At 46.4% G+C, this 18,249-nt stretch overlaps 1 protein-coding gene across 1 annotated transcript in view; it reads right to left on the minus strand.

Annotated features, from left to right (window-relative positions):
* Positions 1–18,249, minus strand: part of pappab (pregnancy-associated plasma protein A, pappalysin 1b) — a 140,347-nt gene that overhangs the window by 110,223 nt on the left and 11,875 nt on the right. Inside the window, exon 2 of the mRNA XM_042099741.1 lies at positions 18,104–18,234. Coding sequence (XP_041955675.1) covers positions 18,104–18,234 — 131 coding nt within the window. The remainder of the gene's footprint in view (positions 1–18,103; positions 18,235–18,249) is intronic.

Consider the following 18,249-nt stretch of genomic DNA (forward strand, 5'->3'; position numbering starts at 1 on the left):
GTGTGTGTGTGTGTGTGTGTGTGTATGTGTGTGTGTGTGTGTGTGTGTGTGTGTCTGTGTGTGTACAGTGTGTGTGTGTGTGTGTGTGTGTGTGTGTGTGTGTATGTGTGTGTGTCTGTGTGTATGTATGTGTGTGTGTGGGTGTGTACAGTATGTGTGTGTGTGTGTGTGTGTCTGTGCCAGAGGGGCTGCTGTGACCTCAGACTGGACGAGGTGCCAGCTGACGTCATCATTTATGACCAGAGCAGGCTAACACACTCACGCACCTCAAAGTTTTTACTGCTTACAGCATTATACAGTACGATGATATTTGATGCTGCGCTGCGGGGACGTTCGGGCATGTCTATTTGATGCTGCGGGGACATTCGGGCATGTCTATTTGATGCTGCACTGTGGGGACGTTCGGGCATGTCTATTTAATGCTGGAGACGTTCGGGCATGTCTATTTGATGCTGCGCTGCGGGGACGTTCGGGCATGTCTATTTGATGCTGCGGGGACATTCGGGCATGTCTATTTGATGCTGCACTGCGGGGACGTTCGGGCATGTCTATTTGATGCTGCGGGGACGTTCGGGCATGTCTATTTGATGCTGCACTGCGGGGACGTTCGGGCATGTCTATTTGATGCTGGAGACGTTCGGGCATGTCTATTTGATGCTGCGCTGCGGGGACGTTCGGGCATGTCTATTTGATGCTGCGGGGACGTTCGGGCATGTCTATTTGATCCTGCGGGGACGTTCGGGCATGTCTATTTGATGCTGCGCTGCGGGGACGTTCGGGCATGTCTATTTGATAGAGATGCACCGATTGCAATTTTTGGGCCGGTTCCGATTTCATTTCTTCTAACCATTTTACAGCACACACAAATAGTTATTTTCTATCTTTTCTTTAATAGAACATATTAATATACAAATGTAACCAACTTATCAATAATGAAATGGCTGTTAAAAAAAATGGAACCGGTGATTAGACAGATTCTTCTTCAAGTCTAACTTCAGCTGCAGTATCAAACTATAATGCCAGTGTAATTATAATGCCATATGCTATAATGCCAACTACAGTGTGGGACATTAATTTCACAGACTACTAATATAAATGCACAGTTATGGAACATCCATTTTTTTCTTCTCACATCCAATATTCAACTAAAGATATAAGAACAATTTTCATGATACATTTGAACATGCTACCATGGAACATATTTTCATATGCATTGATGAATTTATGGGAGGGCGAGGGAAAAGTGGGAGTAGGCTATCACGCAGAGAAGTGCTAATAGCGATTAGGTGCTCCACCATATATGAAAACAGCACACGTCTGTTTTGCGGTGAAAAAACGTAAAGGTCTCATTCACTGACAAACCGTTTAATACTTGTTACTTTCGAAATACTATAGCTCACTCCAAGTTGCATATGCATGCTGTACGTGAAAATGATCTTCTACCCCCATTGCCCGCATTAGCCAATGAAGGAAAATACACGGAAAAACAAGCGAATCAGAAAGAGCCCTTCCCAATGACGCCGAAGGGAAACTGACTATTCATGGCCTTGCCCACCTTGGCTTGTGACCGCCTACAGGAAGACTGGAAGATTTTGCGGCTAGGGGATTGTCTCTCTGCGCTAGTAGGAGCTAACAGCAAGTTGCTAACATGGCGGAAAAAAATCATGCCTGTGTTATTTGTGGCAATAACACATCAATGTTGCATGTCTTGCCTTAGAAACATGAGTTGAGGAAGAAATAGTTCGGATTTATCGTTGGAACACCACCACCGAAGTAGTGCAACATTAGTTCTGTGTTCCAATCATTTCGACCACACTCACTGCCTACAGTTAGAAAGTGGTTTTGCATCGATGTTCTGAAAACCTGGTTCTGTACCGTCATGATGATCGACCACCAGCTCACAGGCAAACAAACTTTTCCACCTAACATCTGTTACAAAATAGCATGTTCATATTCTTCACGTTAGCATGCATGAAAAGGGTACAAGCTAGGCTTAGGCTAGCCTATATTACAGGAAGCTACACCAGGCACGTAACTGAAGTGTTCTGTTCGCGACGTGTAAAATCAGAGAATGTCTAATAGGAAGGGCTCTGGTAAAATCCATTAGAGGAATGGTCTATTTTCCCGAACGTAGCCTACAGGCCACTAACACGCCAGGTGTAGCTACTTCCATTGATTAGGCCTATTGGAAGCTAATTGTTGCAGTACATTACGCGAACGGAATGCTTCAGTTACGTGCCTGGTGTAGCTACACTCATAAGAAACTGACCACACTAGCCAGAGATTTAGCTTGTTGAACCTATAATCTTCTAACCTAAGCATTAAACCACAAATAATAATATTAGCAACAATATCTTATGCTCAACTAAGTACGGGTATTGTTCTAGTCTAAACAGGGAAAATCAAAAACACAATACCCGTGCACTATTAGGCTAAGTTGCTATCACTAGAGCTCAGGTATTTACACTTCAGTCTAATTTATGTCTTCTTGCCATTATTACATTGGCCTTTGTAGGCCTACAATGATGTTTTGTTTGATTACTTGCTGTTTACTTAGTGTTTTCTATGTCTTCCAGAGCACATCCTCATGTCAGGCTACACAGCTTTCTAGCCTACATTAGGTCATCACGTTAGAAGCAAAGGTTTGTGATCTAACTTTTATTGTTGTGCTAGTTAGTTTCTAGAAGTCTTTTTCTAGTAGGCTAATACAGGTTCTTATGTGCTCGTCAATGTTTGGGAAAGTCAATTCATGGGTTTCATCAGGTCACTTTCCACAGGTGTATAAAATCAAGCACCTCGATTATGAATGCAGACTGCATGGTGCTTGATTAATACACCTGTGTAAATGGACTTGATGAAACCCATGAATTGCATAACAGATAGAATTGATATTACTGAATGTCTTCTTGTGGGTGTGCTACTTAGTACATCATACAGCTTACCACAGTCACTAAAATATTTTTGTTTCCATTGTGCCAGTACAGTTTTGTGTGAGATAGTGAATGTCCTGTGTACTATTAGTATCTTGTAACTTGACAGTAATACACATTTATTTACTTTAGGTACCCAAACAGAATACTTCATGAAAAGTATGAGTATTAATACAAGCACTTTGGATACACCATGGGCATGGGGGCCTGCTACCTCTACTGCCATCAAGCCTGTTCATCCAAGGCCAGCTAGAAGACCTCGGGTTGATCAAGAGGAGGAGGAGGATGAAAGCGACATCTCCACAATAACACCTGATGGCTCCATCTATGGCCCAGTGCAATCAAAGAGCAATGTAATAGAATCATCACAGCCAACGAATGTGTTTTGTGTGTTGTCCCTTCGGATCCCCAGGACAATACAAGCCAAAACAACTCAGACCTTTTTCCCTAAATAATCCCAGCACCATCTTACAAAGGATCTGTAGGCCAGATGTCTGCATCGTCTGGCAAAAAGAGGACATTGTTAATTCTGTGCATAGTTTGGATGTTCTTGTTTTGTGTTTGCATTATTTTAATAGACTGCAATATTACTATTTGTCAGTGTTTCACGGACCACCTAGCAAAAAAAAAAAAAACAGTAGAGCTACTTCAACATTATATTACACAATAGGCCTTCTCACTGAACCACCTTGCTTATTGTCTTTTCACCTTGCTTATGGTGTCAGAAGATTCATGTGATTTAAACTGGCATAGGTTACATCAGTGTTGCAGAACTGTTTGGATTTACATACAAGTTGGTTCAATATTGCAAACAACTCATCTATTATATTTTACCACATATACTTGTGGAACACTTGAGATAGCTTGCGGACCACACTTTGAGTACCACTGCTGTATGTAAATATAATAAAGTTATTTATTGAAAATTGACCTGTTTTGTATATTAGTTTTAGGAGTTGCATCAGTTTTTGTCCCTTTTAGGCTAAAGGTTTATCTTACCTTTCATATCTTCTGTCTCACAGAGGGCCATAGTCGTCATAGTCAAATGTTTAGTGCATTTTGAAGGGAGTACATTATGCTAAGGCAGACTGGTTCTAATCCTAGGTACAGGGTCATACAGACAACAGGGGTACACTGGTGTTGCCCATTTTTCTAACCACATGAGAAATCCCCTTACGAAAAAGTAGTATAGGAATCTTATAGTATTTGGGACAAAATATTATAGTAATCTTATAGGAATAATTATTATAGGAATAATTGGGACATACTGTAGAAGTACTACTAATAACTCTATAATATCCAGTAACCGCTATAGTTTTTCTATAGTAGTCTTATAGTACCTATAGTATGTCCAAATACTATAGTATTCCTATAAGATTACTGTAATATTTAGTCCCAAAATACTATAAGATTCCTATAGTAGGCTACTTTTTCTGTCATACCTGACAGAAAACAACTTGAGTAGGCTAACCTCTGCCAATGTCAGGCTATCAAAGCCATAGTTCTCATTACCGGAGAAGTCTTGCAGCACACATTCTCTGCTTCTGTAGGCATTCTGGTACAATTCCAGCAAAATATAGCTAGGTAGGTGTGTTTGCATTTAGATCTATATATATATATTGGGCTATGACCAAGTGGTCTTTCAATGATAGTATCATGGAATTCAAACCATAACTATCTATTCCGATAGCATTAGCAGGCTAGGTCAGTGGCTGAACTGCATTTAGGGTGCTTACCTGTGTTGTGAAGTAAAATATCTACTAGGAAGATTGCAAAGACTTTTGACTGTGTAAAGAAATAGGTCTTTATTTTAAAACGTTTCCAACTGTTTATTACTTGAAAGCAAGATGATGATTGTCACAAACGTTTACCTCTTTTAGGAGAAATTTTAAGCTGACAGGCAATTGTTACCATTCTATTAAACCAACGTTCACCGACAAACGATCAGGAAGCGGTTCTTCTTCCTACTCGAATACTAGGATCAAACACATGAAGTTGTATCTCCGAAGACATTTTGTGCAACAGTTTTGACTCGAGTTTTAGCCAGGTTTTAGCACTGTAAAGTTGAATATGGAGCATAGCACAGGCAGAATCGGATGAGGACGCACTGGAGGAAGCGTCACAGTACTGTTAGCCAATCAGAGGTGAATTCATTAGCATGTCATTAATATTCATGACTAGAGGCGAAATCCAGTCGTTCCTCCCCGCCCACCTTCCCCACCAAACTAGAACAGCATGAAACAGACGCAGGACAGCATTTTTTTCACCAGAACCGGCTCACAGGGCATTCATCAACACTACAGACCACTGCAAAATTAATGAAAAAACGATGAGATGACACCTTTAAATCCAAATTCCGGTTAAATGCATAAATTAGGCTATAGAAACTTTCAGAGACGGCTGATTCAGTATTCAGAGCGTCAGTTTTCTTCATTGTAGGCTACAATGTCAAAAGCAACTTTTGTTTGCCTTTCTAATAGGCTATTGTTTGTTCACTTTCACGACATCCACTTCTCAATCTGCTAGGCATAGCCCTGGTCTATGTGCAGTAAATAGTTCTAGTATTTTTTTTTTAAGTGGAGTAGAACTACTAGGGCTACTGTATGTCGCTGCTTGTTGACATCGTATTATCATGTAGCCTATGATCGCTAAACTTTGATTCTGTTTAATGTCGCAATCGGTTCCGTTCATCTGCGCTTGTGCTTCAGCTGCGGGCAGCACGCGATTAGCGGCAGTGACGGGCGGTGATGAGCGACGTTTACGTAGCCTAATGAAGTGACAGCTTAGTAAATTCCACACAATATGGCAAAGCACAGCGTTCACTGCATAGAAAAACTCAGTAGCCTATTAGTGCTTTCTGTGTAGCCCTACATCCAGCCCTGAGTGTTGGCCTTTGCAAACTCAGCTGGGTGTTGTTATAATTGCAGCAGGCGAGTGCTCACACACACAGAAACACCAGCAGCGTCTCCCCACCTCCCAGAGACAGCCTATAGTTTCTTAACACCTCTATCTCACTTATCATGACAAATACACAAAGGCCTCCAAAATGTACTAACTTGATTATGTCATACATCCCATAATACCCAAATGAAATAAGCTAAAGTAACAGGCACCAAAGGATGGAAGAGCAGATCAGAGGCCAAACTGGATCCTGACACTCGCATAGTTCACGCATAGCTGTCCACTCAGAGCGGAATGTGACCCGATGTTGTTACACTGCCTTCAGCATGGCTTTCCAGACAGAGCATGATCAAATCAAAACAAGCCACAAGTTACGCTGGCTTAAGCCACTGGTGCTTCGCTCTCCTATTCACACACACACACACACACACACACACACACACACACACACAGGTGCTCCGCTAGAGAGCAGAGAATTGTTTTGTGAAACCTGCGTAACTCACTGTACTGACCTAAATACAGTCGGGTTATCTCACATACCAGCCTACACTGGAACTGACCACTCCTGAAGCCTCACACACACACACACACACACACACACACACACACACACTCGACCACTGCTGAAGCCTCTCACACACACACACACACACACACGCTCATACCAGCATGCACTGGAACTGCTACTCCTGAAGCCTTACACACACACACACACACACATAAAACGAGAGAGACAGTCATAGCTGAGCTGCTGGGTATCCTGGAGAGCATGTCCCCAAAGGTCCAGTGTGTGTGTGTGTGTGTGTGTGTGTGCTGTGGAGCCCCCAGACTAAGGGCCAGTGTGCTGAGTGTGTGTGTGTGTGTGTGTGTGTGCTGTGGACCCCCAGACTGAAGGCCAGTGTGGTGTGTGTGTATGTGTGTGTGTGTGTGCTTGTGTGTGTGTGTGTGTGTGTGCTGTGGACCCCCAGGCTGAGGGCCAGTGTGGTGTGTGTGTGTGTGTGTGTGTGTGTGTGTGTGTGTGTGTGTGTGCTTGTGTGTGTGTGTGTGTGTGTGTGTGCTGTGGACCCCCAGGCTAAGGGCCAGTGTGTGTGTGTGTGTGTGTGTGTGTGTGTGTGAGTGTGTGTGTGTGTGCTTGTGTGTGTGTGTGTGTGTGTGTGCTGTGGACCCCCAGGCTGAGGGCCAGTGTGGTGTGTGTGTGTGTGTGTGTGTGTGTGTGCTTGTGTGTGTGTGTGTGTGTGTGTGTGTGTGTTTGTGTGTGTGTGTGTGTGTGCTTGTGTGTGTGTGTGTGTGTGTGTGTGTGTGCTGTGGACCCCCAGGCTCTGAACTGAGATGGCCATTTGCCTCCGTTCCCTTGGGATGAGCAAAGTTTCCATTCCCACTTGCGCTCCAATGCCTTCATACATACCACACACACACACACACACACACACACACACACACACACACACACACCACAAAGCACAAATATGCCAGAAATCTGCCTCGCCGCTGCTCTGGAGAGCACTTAGCCCCACACCGGCCCAGGCCTGGTCTCCATGCCGACCTGACAGGAACCGGATCACTGACGCTGAAATCAGGCCAGCACAGGGGTTGCTGTGTGTGTGTGTGTGTGTGTGTGTGTGTGTGTGTGAAATCAGGCCATCACAGGGGTTGCTGTGTGTGTGTGTGTGTGTGTGTGTGTTAAATCAGGCCAGCACAGGGGTTGCTGTGTGTGTGTGTGTGTGTGTGTGTGTGTGTGTGTGTGTGTGAAATCAGGCCAGCACAGGGGTTGCTGTGTGTGTGTGTGTGTGGCACAGGGGTTGCTGTGTGTGTGTGTGTGTGTGTGAAATCAGGCCAGCACAGGGATTGCTGTGTGTGTGTGTGTTAGAGTGCGGATCGGGCCGCAAATTTCTGTCCGAATCCGGCCCGCGTCCGACAGAGTTGCGTCCAAACCCGCCCCGAACCCGACAGGCATTTTCATTTTTATGTCCGAACCCGACCCGAGCCCGACCCGAGCCCGACGCAGATGATGCCTCAGTTATTCCCATGCTAGTGATTAAACGTTCACGTTTGTGGATAGCCTGTCTTTTTAGCCCATTAAACGGAACACACAACAAATTGTCTACAGAATCAGATGAGCGTGCACACACGCAGGTCACACACAGTGCACATTAACACAAGAGGCCCAAGCAAGCATAGCCTATTGAAATAGAATTCTTGTCTTACCATTGACGAAAAGTCTTAAAAATGAACTGCAACAGTCATTGAAACTACAGTGCCTCTGTCACTGATCCATATGCAGCATCGACGTTAATTGGGGCAACTCGAGGAAATCCTCATCCAGTTGAACGAGACGACCTTATAGCCTACGGGTAGCCTATGTCTTTACCACAGTATGCAACGCAAATAATCTTAAACTCTCCTAATAGGCTAACAACTTTTTTTAACGTCACCCAAGACTGTGCTTATGTGCATATGTGCGATGTGCATAACCTTTGTTTATGTAGTCGTGAGACGTGACAGCGCGTGTGCATTTCAGGCGGCATGCCTGACATGCGTTGTCATGACAAACAAATCTTGCACACAGGAAGAAAGCTATTAGGCTAGGTCTTTTTTACATTTTACTTTATTCTCAAAAAACAAACGTTTGCATCATGTAAAGCAGACCTGTGGGTTACCCAACATAATGAGGAATTTAAATGTAAAGCTTCCAATGCATATCGCCCCCATGTGTCCGAACCCGAACCGAACCCGACTACAATATCTAAATATTTGTCCGAACCCGACCCGACGGGCTCGGACTCTAGTGTGTGTGTGTGTGTTTGTGTGTGTGTGTGTGTGTGTGTGTGTGAAATCAGGCCAGCACAGGGGTTTCTGTGTGTGCGTGTGTGTGTGTGTGTGTGTGTGTGTGTGTGAAATCAGGCCAGCACAGGGGTTGCTGTGTGTGTGTGTGTGTGTGTATGTGTGAAATCAGGCCAGCACAGGGGTTGCTGTGTGTGTGTGTGTGTGTGTGTGTGTGTTAAATCAGCCCAGCACAGGGGTTGCTGTGTGTGTGTGTGTGTGTGTGTGTGTGTGTGAAATCAGGCCAGCACAGGGGTTGCTGTGTGTGTGTGTGTGTGTGTGTGTGTGTGTGTCTGTGTGTGTGTGAAATCAGGCCAGCACAGGGGTTGCTGTGTGTGTGTGTGTGTGTGTGTGTGTGTGTGTGTGTGTGTGTGTGAAATCAGGCCAGCACAGGGGTTGCTGTGTGTGTGTGTGTGAAATCAGGCCAGCACAGGGGTTGCTGTGTGTGTGTGTGTGTGTGTGTGTGTGTGTGTGTGTGTGTGTGTGTGTGTGAAATCAGGCCAGCACAGGGGTTGCTGTGTGTGTGTGTGTGTGTGTGTGTTTGTGTGTGAAATCAGGCCAGCACAGGGGTTGCTGTGTGTGTGTGTGTGTGTGTGTGTGTGTGTGTGTGTGTGTGTGTGTGTGTGTGTGAAATCAGGCCAGCACAGGGGTTGCTGTGTGTGTGTGTGTGTGTGTGTGTGTGTGTGTGTGTGTGTGTGTGTGTCTGTGTGTGTGTGTGTGTGTGAAATCAGGCCAGCACAGGGGTTGCTGTGTGTGTGTGTGTGTGTGTGTGTGTGTGTGTGAAATCAGGCCAGCACAGGGGTTGCTGTGTGTGTGTGTGTGAAATCAGGCCAGCACAGGGGTTGCTGTGTGTGTGTGTGTGTGTGTGTGTGTGTGTGTGTGTGTGAAATCAGGCCAGCACAGGGGTTGCAGTGTGTGTGTGTGTGTGTGTTTGTGTGTGAAATCAGGCCAGCACAGGGGTTGCTGTGTGTGTGTGTGTGTGTGTGTGTGTGTGTGTGTGTGTGTGTGAAATCAGGCCAGCACAGGGGTTGCTGTGTGTGTGTGTGTGTGTGTGTGTTAAATCAGGCCAGCACAGGGGTTGCTGTGTGTGTGTGTGTGTGTGTGTGTGTGTGTGTGAAATCAGGCCAGCACAGGGGTTGCTGTGTGTGTGTGTGTGGCACAGGGGTTGCTGTGTGTGTGTGTGTGTGTGTGAAATCAGGCCAGCACAGGGGTTGCTGTGTGTGTGTGTGTGTGTGTGTGTGTGTGTGTGTGTGTGTGTGTGTGTGTGAAATCAGGCCAGCACAGGGGTTGCTGTGTGTGTGTGTGTGTGTTTGTGTGTGAAATCAGGCCAGCACAGGGGTTGCTGTGTGTGTGTGTGTGTGTGTGTGTGCGTGTGTGTGTGTGTGTGTGAAATCAGGCCAGCACAAGGGTTGCTGTGTGTGTGTGTGTGTGTGTGTGTGTGTGTGTGTGTGTGTGTGTGAAATCAGGCCAGCACAGGGGTTGCTGTGTGTGTGTGTGTGTGTTTGTGTGTGAAATCAGGCCAGCACAGGGGTTGCTGTGTGTGTGTGTGTGTGTGTGTGTGTGAAATCAGGCCAGCACAGGGGTTGCTGTGTGTGTGTGTGTGTGTGTGTCTGGCACAGGGGTTGCTGTGGTTCTGGTTCTGTGAGGCCCGAGAGAACTGGACCAGACAGACGCTGAGCTCAGGGAACCGCAGAGTAGAACTGGGAACCATGGCGTAGCTCAAGGAACCGCAGAGTAGAACCGGGAACAGCAGCGTAGAACAGAGAACAGCAGTGTAGCTAAGGCAACAGCAGCGTAGAACAGTTAGCGACTATGAGCATTTACACCTACAGAGACCAGCAGCGTAGCTCAGTTAGCGGCTATGAGAGACCAGCAGCGTAGCTCAGTTAGCGGCTATGAGCATTTACAGTGGGCATCGCTTTCAAATGGCCACTTCAGTCGCGCATTACGAGGCGTGAAGCTGCGTGAAGCTTTAGTACCACTTTCAGCCACTGTGCGTCGCTCTGCCACTGTACATCGCTCTGCCTGCCGCCCCTTCTGAAAAAGCTCGATTTACCTCGATTTAGGCTACTTGGGTATGGCTTAAGGCTCGACTACACGGTGGTAATGGAAATAGAAATAGAAATTTGCTGTCTACATTATTGTCAGTGTTGGCTGTAACGCAGCTACGCAAATCAAAACAGTGGTGTGATAATTGAGCCGGTAGAGAAATAACTGTTCAGAATTAATCTGTAGCCTTGGGTAGGCTTCTGCGACGTTTTTAACAGGCTACGCTATAGAGGCTTAGACAACTACAGTATGACCCACGTATTGGTTTCGTAAATTAATTTGCCCTACTTCTTGACTGCAATGTACAGTAGTCAATTGACTGTTTGACATGTCATTTTTATTTTTCTGTACAATAAACAAATACATCTGCTTTATGCCGCAGAATTACATTCATATTTGGAACTTACATAGTCCAATGCATCGTTACACTACGTTAGTGTTTCCCAAAACCATAGTAGCAACAAACGTTCGCAACCACTATCGTAAAGTTGTGTGGTTACAACTACACCTCTCGACCTGTGGTAGAATGCTAGTAGAAGCATAGTTCCAGGGATCTTCATGTCAAAGACGTCACTGATGCCAGTTATTTGTTTGCAAATTAATAATTCTAAATATATTTAGGTTTCTAATTGATATTTACACTTCTAACCACCATACATCCATATTTTAAAATGCCCAAGGCAGAAAATACATAAATTAAAAGTCAATTTGCAGCCATGTGCACGTAAGTAAAAGTCACACACCTGCAGATAATAATAAGGTGGTGCGCACTTTTTGACGAGTCAGCTGAGAATATGTAGCCTTTGATTTTCATGGAGTGGGGGGGGGGGGGGGGTCCTTGTTAGTTTACGCAAACCAAGCCAAGAAGGCTGATTCTTATTTTGATAATATGATCTGCACAAAAGATAAACTTAGGTAAACAACGATGTCAATATTGTTGTCAAAATCTTAACCCAGATTCGAACTCTTGGACAGGGGACTGATAACTGCTGTGCAACGGCGGCTGTCATCTGCCGGCCTTAACGCAATGCGCCACAGAAGTATGTGCAGGTGCCCGTTCACGTGCTACTAAACGTCATTAACCACCTTAGTCCAGACTACTGACGTTTGGAAACTATCATGGTCCAAACTTACAGTACTATGTAAGTACGACAGTTTTGGGAAACAGTCGTAACTTACATGTTGGTTAGTTGAACGATGCATCCTGTTAGTAAAAAGCTAACCTCCGTAGTTGTACGGGAAACGCACCCCAGATCAGCTTGTAGGCCATTAGCAATCTGTTTATTTTATTTTATGAAGCCAACACAGTAGATCACATGCCACATTTTCACTTTCAATAGACAGATGCAATAGCCATTGGTCAAGTATTGAGTATAAAGCTATTAAGATAGTACCCTATACAAAAAGTACTTCATACTATCATAAAAATTCGTTAAAAAGAAATAGCATTTTGCAACTTGACAAAACACTGGATTAAATATCGTAGGCACAGGAGAAAACTTGTACATCCATTGGCCCGTGGGGAGATCACATGCTAGTTGCCTCTCCCTTCAGTGCTATGACTCGTTCGGCTGTGAGCTTGTTTCGCCAAAAAAAACTCTATTGCAGATATCAATGCGTCTTTGTTTATGGGTTTGGCCTTACAGCAGAGGCTTAGACAACTATGACCTACGTTTTGGTTTCGTAATTTGCCCTACTTATTGAGTGCAATGTAGTCAATTGACTGCTTGACAGGTTATTTTTATTTTTCTGTACAATAAACAAATACATCTGCTTTATGCCGCAGAATTACGCACTTGGCCAGCCTATAGAATGGGCACATTTTGGAGATAATAGAGAATGTATCAGTAGAGTTTACATGACACAATCTCGTCTTCTGACACAATAAGCAAAGATCAGAATGAGTAATTAAAACAGACGAGTAGCCCTGTGGACACACAATATTGTTGGAAAATTGAGATGTGTGAAACACTATTTGACTCAAATGGTAATCAGAAATAATTTGTTATAAAAAAAAAGACTAAAATGTGTTGACTAAAACTGACTAAGACTAAGATACCTTTAGTTTTCTTTTGACTAAAACTAGACTAAAATGACGAGACTTTTAGTCGACTAAAACTTGACTAACAAAAATGATATTTGAATGACTAAATATGACAAAGACTAAAAAGGACATTTCGTCACAAGACTAAGACTAAGACTAAATTAAAAATAGGTGACAAAATTAACACTAGAAGGGAGTTTGCAAAAATTAGTGTATTTTTCAAGTCAATAAACATTCTTAATTTTCGAATGTCTTTGTCAGGGAACATCTGACTTTTAAAAACCATAGGCCTGGTAGTCGCTCAGACAAGGAGTTATAAGATAAAGGCAATACCATTTGTGTCACCTAATGCAGTTCAGTGAATTAGCAAGATACCATCAGAAGGCAACAATCATAAAGCACAGTGCGCGCGCTCTCTCCCCTGCGCATGAAGCTGTCTGTGTGTTGTAGGCTAGATTTGCGTGAGTTCTTTCTATCTGCTTTACTTTTGTGAGTTGCGACCACCTAGGCCATGTTATAGACGTTCTATGAGGTACCAGTGTTTAGCTGTGTCACAAAACGATAAGCTTTGTCAGACTACTTTTAAAATGATATTCAGGGCTATATACATTTTAAACATTCGGGGCTGAAGACCCGACAAAGCCTTGCGTTAATTCTTCAGGTGGGAAGTGTCAGGAATTTTCATACGAGAGACGCTCTCATTGGTGGTTAGTATATGGAGTAGGGAATTGACAGCAACATATCCAATCACATTATGAGAGATGCTGAATTTAACATAAACTGCGATGTTTGATTTTAAATGAATGTAAATTTAGCCGGGACTGTAAGCTGGCACACGTGGGTGCTCAATGTTTTCCGTGGGTGCTCGAGAGACGAAGCATCCACGGTATCGGCGCCTATGACAAGCGTATCTCGCGGTTGCATCCATTACAAACAAACATGCAATGTGAACTTCTGGGATTGGGGAGAGCACTAAATGCTCTTCTGAATAAGCACGAAGCCAAGCCTTTAAATAAAAAACACTCTTTAATAATCAAAAAAATAAACGCTAATGAAGTAAACTTGTGACCATCAAAAATCGCTTATCGCCTGTAACTCCGTGATACCAGGACGTAACAAGAAGGCATTTGGCTGAGCAACGCAGGTTAATATGCTCTATATTTTGTCTAAATGATGTCTGTCTATCATCATTGCACTCGGAGAAAACCAGAATGTTTCATTTGTCCTGCGTTTCTTCTACGGCTGCAAACGGGATTCATTCGCCGTTAACCAAATATTTCTTTATTAGGGCAGGGCAGGCATATTTCTGGCTATTCAATTATTTCTAAACCAGTCTGCTAAAGTCTGTAGTAACACCCTGCTCACTTGAGACCTCTGCCGGTTGTTGCAGCGTCATTGCAGCGTCACTGGAAAAATAAAAATTAAAGTCGCGTGATGCCGCGTGATACCGCGCGCGGACCACGAGGGAAGCTGGCCAAGTCGAAGCACTGCCCACTGTACACCTACAGAGACCAGCGGCGTAGCTCAGTTAGCGGCTATGAGAGACCAGCGGCGTAGCTCAGTTAGCAGCTATGAGAGACCAGCGGCGTAGCTCAGTTAGCGGCTATGAGCATTTACACCTACAGAGACCAGCAGCGTAGCTCAGTTAGCGGCTATGAGAGACCAGCAGCGTAGCTCAGTTAGCGGCTATGAGCATTTACACCTACAGAGACCAGCAGCGTAGCTCAGTTAGCGGCTATGAGAGACCAGCAGCGTAGCTCAGTTAGCGGCTATGAGAGACCAGCAGCGTAGCTCAGTTAGCGGCTATGAGAGACCAGCAGAGAGATCGGCTATGAGCATTTACACTAAACGTCTACACGGGGGCGACTGCTCTCTCTACAGGCACCAACTGACAGCTAGCAAGTGGGTGAGAAACCCCTGTATAACCAACTATAATCAATATATAACCAATATATAACCAATATATAACGTATAATAACACCAACTATAACCAATATATAATGTATAATAACACCAACTATATCCAATATATAACCAATATATAACGTATAATAACACCATCTATAACAGGACTTAAATTTCACTGCAGGATTGCGGGTATTGCGCATAATTTGTTCAAGTACCGCAACTCTAGCCATCATAATGCGAGAAATTCCCGGATACACTTTTACAGCCTGTCTGATGACGTTAATCTAATCATGAAGTGGTGTGAATGCGGTGCTATTGACCGGACGGATCAACTACCGAGTTGAATTGAACATAGCCTTATGCAGACGCAGACACACACACATACACACACAGAGAGAGAGAGAGAGAGAGAGAGAGAACCACTTTGCGCTTACGCAAATAGGCTACGCATAGTAGGCTACGCAACCACGGCAAACTTTTACATCTGGAAAGAGCTCCTTGGTAACTATCCTGCTTCCTGCTAGCTCAGGTCACGTCAACACTTGATCCCAGAAAGATTGTCCTCGTCTTTTTTGAACATTTATTTTATCTAATGACATAGAAAACATAATTAATTGCATCCACATATCCTTATGCACTATGCACAACTTTTATTCACTAGCGACTAGCCTAAAACCGTCAGGCTGAAGGGAGGCTAATTACTCTCACGTATTTCTTAATGTGACAGGCACTCAATTACACCTACTCATCACCAATGTGCACTCAATTAGACCTACACACCACATTAAAGATATGCCTAAGTGTAATAGTTTAAACATCAATATGAAGCATTCAATACACTCTATATGAATTTAAAAATATATGAAATAGAAGTCCAGCAGAATCTGGGATGGCCACTGTTGTGAATGATCCCACTCCAGTATATTCAATATTACTGATGACGTCAAGGTGGTGGGGGCCCCCAAATCAAACACATTTTTAGAAAAGTATCGAAATCGCAATTCTTGACTTGGTTTTAGAATCAACCCCCCCCCCCCCCCCCCCCCCCAATTGTGTAAATCCCCCCTACATGAATAACCTAAGGGGGGAATTCCCCCCCATTTTGAAAAATGAATTTTAAGCCCTGTATAACCAATATATAATGTATAATAACACCATCTATAACCAATATATGATGTATAATAACACCACCTATAACCAATATATGATGTATAATAACACCATCTATAACCAATATATGATGTATAATAAGTCCAACTGTGCATATGTGCTGTCTCTACTCCAGCCAATCATATCCCCTCTTCTCCCCCCCTGCTCTCCTCTCCTCTCCTCTCCTCTCCTCTCCTCTCCTCCTCTCCCCTCTCCTCTCCTCTCCTCTCCTCTGCTCTCCTCCTCTCCCCTCCCCTCTCCTCCTCTCCCCTCTCCTCTCCTCTCCTCCCCTCCTCTCTCCTCTCCTCTCCTCTCCTCTCCTCTCCTCCCCTCTCCTCTCCTCCCCCCCCTCTCCTCTCCTCTCCTCTCCTCCCCTCTCCTCTCCTCCCCTCTCCTCTCCTCTCCTCCCCTCTCCTCTCCTCCCCCCCCTCTCCTCTCCTCTCCTCTCCTCTCCTCCCCTCTCCTCTCCTCTCCCCCCCCTCTCCTCTCCTCTCCTCTCCTCTCCTCCTCTCCCCTCTCCTCTCCTCTCCTCTCCTCCTCTCTCCTCCTCTCCCCTCCCCTCTCCTCCTCTCCCCTCTCCTCTCCTCTCCTCTCCTCCCCTCCTCTCTCCTCTCCTCTCCTGTCCTCTCCTCCCCTCCCCTCTCCTCTCCTCCTCTCTCCTCTGCTCCCCTCTCCTCTCCTCCTCTCTCCGCTCCTCCCCTCTCCTCTCCTCCTCTCTCCTCTGCTCCCCTCCCCTCTCCTCTCCTCCTCTCTCCTCTGCTCCCCCCCCTCTCCTCCCCTTTCCTCCTCTCTCCTCTGCTCCCCTCCCCTCTCCTCTCCTCCTCTCTCCTCTCCTCCCCTCCCCTCTCCTCTCCTCCTCTCTCCTCTGCTCTCCTCTCCTCCCCTCTCCTCTCCTCTCCTCCCCTCTCCTCTCCTCCCCCCCTCTCCTCTCCTCTCCTCTCCTCCCCTCTCCTCTCCTCTCCTCCCCTCTCCTCTCCTCCCCCCCCTCTCCTCTCCTCTCCTCTCCTCTCCTCTCCCCCCCCTCTCCTCTCCTCTCCTCTCCTCCTCTCCCCTCTCCTCTCCTCTCCTCTCCTCTGCTCTCCTCCTCTCCCCTCCCCTCTCCTCCTCTCCCCTCTCCTCTCCTCTCCTCCCCTCCTCTCTCCTCTCCTCTCCTCTCCTCTCCTCTCCTCTCCTCTCCTCCTCTCTCCTCTCCTCCCCTCCCCTCTCCTCTCCTCCTCTCTCCTCTCCTCCCCTCCCCTCTCCTCCCCTCCTCTCTCCTCTCCTCTCCTCTCCTCTCCTCTCCCCCCCCTCTCCTCTCCTCTCCTCTCCTCTCCTCCTCTCCCCTCTCCTCTCCTCTCCTCTCCTCTGCTCTCCTCCTCTCCCCTCCCCTCTCCTCCTCTCCCCTCTCCTCTCCTCTCCTCTCCTCCCCTCCTCTCTCCTCCTCTCCTCTCCTCTCCTCTCCTCTCCTCTCCTCCCCTCTCCTCTCCTCCCCCCCCTCTCCTCTCCTCTCCTCTCCTCCCCTCTCCTCTCCTCTCCTCCCCTCTCCTCCCCCCCCTCTCCTCTCCTCTCCTCTCCTCCCCTCTCCTCTCCTCCCCCCCCCTCTCCTCTCCTCTCCTCTCCTCTCCTCTCCCCCCCCCTCTCTCCTCTCCTCTCCTCTCCTCTCCTCCTCTCCCCCTCTCCTCTCCTCTCCTCTCCTCCTCTCTCCTCCTCTCCCCTCCCCTCTCCTCCTCTCCCCTCTCCTCTCCTCTCCTCTCCTCCCCTCCTCTCTCCTCTCCTCTCCTCTCCTCTCCTCCTCTCTCCTCTGCTCCCCTCCCCTCTCCTCTCCTCCTCTCTCCTCTCCTCCCCTCCCCTCTCCTCTCCTCCTCTCTCCTCTGCTCCCCTCCCCTCTCCTCTCCTCCTCTCTCCTCTGCTCCCCCCCCTCTCCTCCCCTCTCCTCCCCTCTCCTCTGCTCCCTCCCCTCTCCTCCTCTCCTCTCAGACAGTAGTGGAGATGAATGTGTGTGAGCAGGTGTGTGTGAGCAGGTGTGTGTGAGCAGGTGTGTGTGAGCAGGTGTGTGTGAGCATGTGTGTGTGAGCAGGTGTGTGTGAGCAGGTGTGTGTGAGCATGTGTGTGTGAGCAGGTGTGTGTGAGCATGTGTGTGTGAGCAGGTGTGTGTGAGCAGGTGTGTGAGCATGTGTGTGTGAGCAGGTGTGTGTGAGCATGTGTGTGTGAGCATGTGTGTGTGAGCATGTGTGTGTGAGCATGTGTGTGTGAGTAGGTGTGTGTGAGCATGTGTGTGTGAGCAGGTGTGTGTGAGCATGTGTGTGTGAGCAGGTGTGTTTACCTGAGAGGTGAGGCGGGGTTGAAGCAGGTCTTTGTGACGTCTGTGACGTTGGGGTTGCAGCAGTCGTCGTAGTCGTAGTAGAAGTTCTCCGAGTTGCACTCGGGGTCACACACTCCGTCGCCCTGCTTGTGCTCGGGGCAGTCGGT

Source organism: Alosa sapidissima, chromosome 8 (assembly GCF_018492685.1).
Source record: "Alosa sapidissima isolate fAloSap1 chromosome 8, fAloSap1.pri, whole genome shotgun sequence".
Lineage (NCBI taxonomy): Eukaryota > Metazoa > Chordata > Actinopteri > Clupeiformes > Clupeidae > Alosa > Alosa sapidissima.